Below are 6,777 nucleotides of genomic sequence, written 5' to 3'. Positions count from 1 at the left end.
GTATTAGGCAGAATAAACTGCCAGGGTTGCTGTATAAGGTGAGTGGGTCATGAAACCTATGTCCCGCCCATCTCTGGGACACATCGGCTTGCAAAACAAGCACACCTTTTCTCTCTGAAGCCTTTGATGACATCAGAGAGAGGTAGTGGGGCACGTTCCTCTGCCCAGCCATTGGATAGTTATTTTACATATCAGCTAACCATATCATATGTCCTAGCAATCTGGTGCCCGACAGCACAGTCGATGACCTGGCACACAACCATTGGTTGATACATGCAACAACGTCTTAGCAGGGGAACTCAACTGTGGACTGATGACTTCATGAAACAGACTTCCTGGATGAACCAACCAGACTAGACAAGTCAGGTTTACACATAGAGATGTATAAGGATCATTACATAGAAATAACCTGTTTTTGCATGGATATTGCCATTGAGGGCTTCCAGGCATTTTACAGTAGTCAACTGGGTATGGAATCCTATGGGGTTGGGAGCGATCAGTCAATGATCAGAGCATTGTCTTCTTCTTTAAATTGGTTTGCCTAGTTTGTAAATGGCTTCAAGCTATGTGACTGCCATCTAGTGGCTACAATAAATTAATGACACTAAATTTGGTTCAGGACTCCAGCACTGCAGGAGGCGATAACTCACCTATATTAGTTTACACTTTTTTTTTTTATCTAAAGAAGAAGAAAACAGACTATTTTAAAATGGAAATGGCTTCAGTGGTGCTGCCCATACTGTCACAGACACCATAATGGGACAGCTACAATGCTGTGATCTCTATACGTCTCAGTGGGTTCACATCATTGGACTCTCTCAAAACGGTTAATGCCACAGCTACCAAGTTGTAGCGGTAGAGATATTTTCAGTAAAAACTCTTAAATAAGAATAAGAACACAACAAAAGGGAATGCTTTGATTCACATAAATATCAAGTCTCTTGTTTTTCATTACAAACATAGTAGAACTCAAATAAGCTGCAACACTGAAAAGATTACGGCACTTAGATGACACGTAGTCCCAGTTCCTACCTGCACTCCAACCCTAACCAGGGCCTCCTCGTGTCGGTTTGACGCCAAACTCAAAGGCAAGTTCCACAGCACTCTAACTCAAAGTGTGTGAGGTGTGTGTGTGTGTGTGTGTGTGTATCACTGAACCTCATAATTGATCATCTGCATTTTGTGGAATTAAGTGTTTTCAAAAATGACTTAGTAACACATTGGTTAAAAAAAAAAGCCTTAATCAATGTGCCACATACACGTAGTCAGCACAGGGGGGTGGAACCAGCACCAATTCATACACCCATTAGTAAAAACAAACAAAGTCAAATACACATATAGAATACACAATCTTTTTTCAAAGAATCCAATGAATATCAAAAATCAATCAAGTTTATTTTCCTCTCATATTCCCAAAGCTCCCCAAAAACAAAAAACAAAGCAAAGTAACATCCTGCATTAGGAAAATACTCATGTGCTGCTTCTGCTGTGTTTGCTCATAAAGAATCATGGGCTGCTGCTGCTGTGTTCGCTCATAAAGAATCATGGGCTGCTGCTGTGTTTGCTCATAAAGAATCATGTGCTGCTGCTGTGTTCGCTCATAAAGAATCATGGGCTGCTGCTGTGTTCGCTCATAAAGAATCATGGGCTGCTGCTGTGTTCGCTCATAAAGAATCATGGGCTGCTGCTGTGTTCGCTCATAAAGAATCATGGGCTGCTGCTGTGTTCGCTCATAAAGAATCATGGGCTGCTGCTGTGTTCGCTCATAAAGAATCATGTGCTGCTGCTGCTGTGTTCGCTCATAAAGAATCATGGGCTGCTGCTGCTGTGTTCGCTCATAAAGAATCATGGGCTGCTGCTGTGTTCGCTCATAAAGAATCATGGGCTGCTGCTGTGTTCGCTCATTAAGAATCATGGGCTGCTGCTGCTGTGTTCGCTCATAAAGAATCATGGGCTGCTGCTGTGTTCGCTCATAAAGAATCATGGGCTGCTGCTGTGTTAAAGAATCATGGGCTGCTGTGTTCATAATGGGCTGCTGCTGCTGTGTTCGCTCATAAAGAATCATGGGCTGCTGCTGCTGTGTTCGCTCATAAAGAATCATGGGCTGCTGCTGCTGTGTTCGCTCATAAAGAATCATGGGCTGCTGCTGCTGTGTTCGCTCATAAAGAATCATGGGCTGCTGCTCATAAAGAATCATGGGCTGCTGCTGCTGTGTTCGCTCATAAAGAATCATGGGCTGCTGCTGTGTTTGCTCATAAAGAATCATGGGCTGCTGCTGTGTTCGCTCATAAAGAATCATGGGCTGCTGCTGCTGTGTTCGCTCATAAAGAATCATGGGCTGCTGCTGCTGTGTTCGCTCACAAAGAATCTCTTGGTGAAGTCCGTTGGTGTATTACAGGAAGGGGCCAGCAGTGGGCCGTCTGCTGGCCTGGGATATGGTTGGGGCACTGGAGGACTGCAGTCTTGATTAAAGGGACAGGCTCGTCCCCATATCAGCCAGGAAGTGCTGCTGTGGCCTGAGGAGGAGGAGGTTGAGAAGCGGGTCTGGGTGGTGGACAGGCCAGAGGTGACATTGTGCTGATTCAGTCTCCCTAAAATCTCAGGTGAGGAGGGGAGACAGAGTGAGAGAGGGGTCTTACAGGCAGTCATACAGGCAACCCGTTCTCAGCTTCCTGAACAAAGTCACTGCACTGACAGTGAGCATGGTTCAGCCTCCACCGGGCCGACCGTCTCCTAAACAACTCTTCCTCCTCCTCTTCATCACCCCTATCCCTGGCCTCCTCATCCTCGTCATGCAGTCTAGGCGGGCCCTCCTCCCCTAACTGGTTGAGGAGAGGTGGGGAGTGGTCCCAGTCTGAGCGGCCCTCCTCAGCTGGGACTGGAGGACAGGAAGAGGAGGAGGAGGAGGAGGAAGAGCGGTGCTCCCCTCCATTCAGCCCCAACGCCTCCCTCAGGACCTCGGCCGCAGCCTCTCTCAGCAGGAGAGCTGGAGTGGCCAGGGTGGTCAGGTAGATGGCTGAGGCTGATTGGTCCGTTGAGGACACCAGGGCGTGGTCTCTTCCTCCTCTACCCTCCCCGGGAATCAAGTTGCTGCGGCGCCCGTTCGGCTGGTGGTTGAAGTTGCCTAGCATCGTGAACATCCTGTCCACGGTCCAGTCAAAGTTGTCCCAGTCCTCCAGGCTGACGTTGAAGTTGAGTTTGAGATCGTACGCGTGCTTGTCAAGTCTGTACAAGGGTTCAAGTTCTGACCAGTCCATTCCCGTTCCTCCTGCACTGGGTGCTTCTGACGGGGCCACTGTCGCCTCCTGGACCCTATCCCTCCCAGCCTTCCCAAATCTGTCCTCTGATGAGACAAGATCACACAGACAAAACAGTGTCATCCACAGCAAACCTCCCGTTGTGTCTGTACTCTCCTCATCACCACCACGTGAACACTGCTCCCAGTAAACTGGTCCCAGGACAGAGTAGTATTCTATTCTATATGAATGCTTGAATGGGTTCATTCTCTGACATTCACACTAGTTTATGAGGCAGCTACATGAAGAAACAGACAAGACACATGGACAGCAGAGTATCAGAAAGAGTAAGAGACATTGTGAGGCACTGCAGTCTTATGAAAAGTGAGAGTCAACCAAGGCAGATGCGCTGGGCGGTGGGGGTGGGATGGCGCCCTCTACAGGTAGAGATGATTAGATGACTAAGGCAGATGTGCTGGGCGGTGGGGGTGGATGGCGCCCTCTACAGGTAGAGATGATTAGATGACTAAGGCAGATGTGCTGGTCGGTGGATGGCGCCCTCTACAGGTAGAGATGATTAGATGACTAAGGCAGATGCGCTGGGCGGTGGATGGCGCCCTCTACAGGTAGAGATGATTAGATGACTAAGGCTGATGCGCTGGGCGGTGGATGGCGCCCTCTACAGGTAGAGATGATTAGATGACTAAGGCAGATGTGCTGGGCGGTGGATGGCGCCCTCTACAGGTAGAGATGATTAGATGACTAAGGCAGATGTGCTGGGCGGTGGATGGCGCCCTCTACAGGTAGAGATGATTAGATGACTAAGGCAGATGTGCTGGGCGGTGGGGGTGGATGGCGCCCTCTACAGGTAGAGATGATTAGATGACTAAGGCAGATGTGCTGGGCGGTGGATGGCGCCCTCTACAGGTAGAGATGATTAGATGACTAAGGCAGATGCGCTGGGCGGTGGATGGCGCCCTCTACAGGTAGAGATGATTAGATGACTAAGGCAGATGTGCTGGGCGGTGGATGGCGCCCTCTACAGGTAGAGATGATTAGATGACTAAGGCAGATGTGCTGGGCGGTGGGGGTGGATGGCGCCCTCTACAGGTGACAAGCAACAGGACAGTATGAGATGTGAGCTGCCTAAACCTTGCAGGTTAGAATTACATCCATTCATAGCGACAGACATCAGAGTGAGACAGACAGGAGAGTGAGACAGACAGGAGAGTGAAACAGTCATGGTTATTAATTAGAACTAGCAGAGAGCAGCAGGCAAGCCTGGAAAAACCCAGAGTTGAAAAAACTAACGAAATGAAAGAGGAACGAAAGAGAGGAAGAAAAAACAAGTTAGAGGTGAGTTAGATGTGACTGTTAGAGGTGACTGTTAGAGGTGACTGTTAGAGGTGACTGTTAGAGGAGACTGTTAGAGGTGACTGTTAGAGGTGACTGTTTGGTGGCATCGTGAGTTAGAGTTGACTGTTAGAGGTGACTGTTTGGTGGCATCGTGAAGTTCCAGACTCACAGTGATTTGGAGGTGGGCATCTTCACTTTTGGCCACTTTCTGCGTTGAAACTGCCTGATGCACAAGCAGCAATAAGATAGACTGTTATTCAGCCCGTTCAAGTAGAAGAAAATAAGCCCTCAACCTCAGTTAGAAGGAGTGTAGAGACAGTGAAGCATACACTGAGTACTCCCCAGGGTTAGAAAAGTGCTCAGTGCAAATCCCCCAAACCAGAAGTCATGCAAAGATGCAAAGGAAAAACAAGAGAGAAAGAAAGAAAGAAAGAAGAGAGAAAGAAAGAAAGAAAGAAAGAAAGAAAGAGAGAGAGAGAGAGAGAGAAAGAGAGGAGGGAAAGGGAACACCAAAAAACACACTCTCAATCGCACCTCCAGCACAGGAGGCTGCTGAAGGAAGGAGGGCTCATAATAATGTCCGGAACGGAGCAAATGGAATGGCATCAGACACATAGAAAACCTGTGTGTTTTATAACAGTCCACTGATGCCGCTCCAGCCATTACCACGAGCCCGTGCTCCCCAAAAAAGGAGCCACCAACCTCCTGTGACGTCCACACTTCGCCCCACACGTCGCCCCACACGTCGCCCCACACGTCGCCCATATACACAATCTCTATGTACTTTCTAAGTGTTGTGTATTCTGTCAACGTATTCTAGGCCAAGTAGATAGTCAACTATCTTTTAGGAATGTTTATATTCATTTTATATAAACTCAGCAAAAAAAGAAACAGACCTTTAACAGGCCCCTGTCTTTCAAAGATAATTAGTAAAAATCCAAATAACAATTAAGGTCACAGTTATGACAACTTAGGACACTAAAGAGGCCTTTCTACTGACACTGAAAAACTCCAAAAGAAAGATGCACAGGGTCCCTGCTTATCTGTGTGAACATGCCTTAGGCACGCTGCAATGAGGCATGAGGACTGCAGACGTGGCCAGGGCAATAAATTGCAATGTCCGTACTGTGAGACAGGACAGACAGCTGATCGTCCTCGCAATGGCAGACCACGTGTAACAACACCTGCACAGGATCAGTACATCCAAACATTACACCTGCGGGACAGGTAGAGGATGGCACCAACAACTGCCGAGTTACACCAGGAACGCACAATCCCTCCATCAGTGCTCAGACTGTCCGCAATAGGCTGAGAGAGGCTGGACTGAGGGCTTGTAGGCCTGTTGTGAGGCAGGTCCTCTCAGAGATCACTGGCAACAGCGTTGCCTATGGGCACAAACCCACCGTCGCTGGACCAGACAGGACTGGCAAAAAGTGTCTTCACTGACGAGTCGCGGTTTTCTCTCACCAGGGGTGATGGTCAGATTTGCGTTTATTGTCGAGGAAATGAGCTTTACACCGAGGCTTGTACTCTGGAGAGGGATTGATTTGGAGTGGAGGGTCCATCATGGTCTGGGGCGGTGTGTCACAGCATCATCGGACTGAGCTTGTTGTCATTGCAGGCGATCTCAATGCTGACATGACCCTCCACCATGACAATGCCACCAGCCATACTGCTCGTTCTGTGCGTGATTTCCTGCCAGACAGGAATGTCAGTGTTCTGCCATGGCCAGCGAAGAGCCCGATTCTCAATCCCATTGAGCATGTCTAGGACCTGTTGGATCGGAGGGTGAGGATTAGGACCATTCCCCCCAGAAATGTCCAGGAACTTGCAGGTGCCTGGGTGGAATAGTGGGGTAGCATCTCACAACAAGAACTGGCAAATCTGGTGCAGTCCATGAGGAGGAGATGCACTGCAGTACTTAATGCAGCTGGTGGCCACACCAGTTACTTTTGATTTTGACCCCCGCTTTGATCAGGGACACATTATTCAATTTCTGTTAGTCACATCTGTGGAACCTGTTCAGTTTATGCCACAGTTGTTGAATCTTATGTTCCTATAAATATTTACACGTTAAGTTTGCTGAAAATAAACGCAGTTGACAGTGTGAGGTTTCTTTTTTTGCTGAGTTTAGTGCTAATACCTAATAAATAGTTAAGTGCAGAGTGGTGTTTATGTCAATGAG

General features: G+C 48.2%; 2 protein-coding genes across 6 annotated transcripts in view; both read right to left on the bottom strand.

Annotated features, from left to right (window-relative positions):
- Positions 1-2,187: 2,187 nt before the first annotated feature.
- On the bottom strand, positions 2,188-3,969 carry LOC115128144 (uncharacterized). Its single transcript, XM_029657749.2, has one exon. The coding sequence runs from the start codon at positions 3,501-3,503 to the stop codon at positions 2,646-2,648; it is 858 nt and encodes a 285-aa protein (XP_029513609.2). The 5' UTR covers positions 3,504-3,969; the 3' UTR covers positions 2,188-2,645.
- The window catches only part of LOC115125019 (extracellular sulfatase Sulf-2-like), a 342,598-nt gene continuing 339,078 nt past the window's right edge, over positions 3,258-6,777 (bottom strand). For 3 of the 5 annotated variants that reach the window (XM_065005237.1, XM_065005240.1, XM_065005238.1), the window contains one exon: positions 4,245-4,340. In XM_065005237.1, the coding sequence (XP_064861309.1) occupies positions 4,292-4,340 (49 nt within the window). In that variant the 3' untranslated portion in view covers positions 4,245-4,291. Of the gene's footprint in view, positions 3,344-4,244; positions 4,341-6,777 lie in introns of those variants that run through there. The other 2 variants (XM_065005239.1, XM_065005241.1) reach the window with 1 other exon arrangement.

Source organism: Oncorhynchus nerka, linkage group LG20, assembly GCF_034236695.1.
Source record: "Oncorhynchus nerka isolate Pitt River linkage group LG20, Oner_Uvic_2.0, whole genome shotgun sequence".
Lineage (NCBI taxonomy): Eukaryota > Metazoa > Chordata > Actinopteri > Salmoniformes > Salmonidae > Oncorhynchus > Oncorhynchus nerka.
The sequence above is the reverse complement of the archived record's forward strand: the minus strand, read 5'-3'. Positions and strand labels throughout refer to the sequence as shown.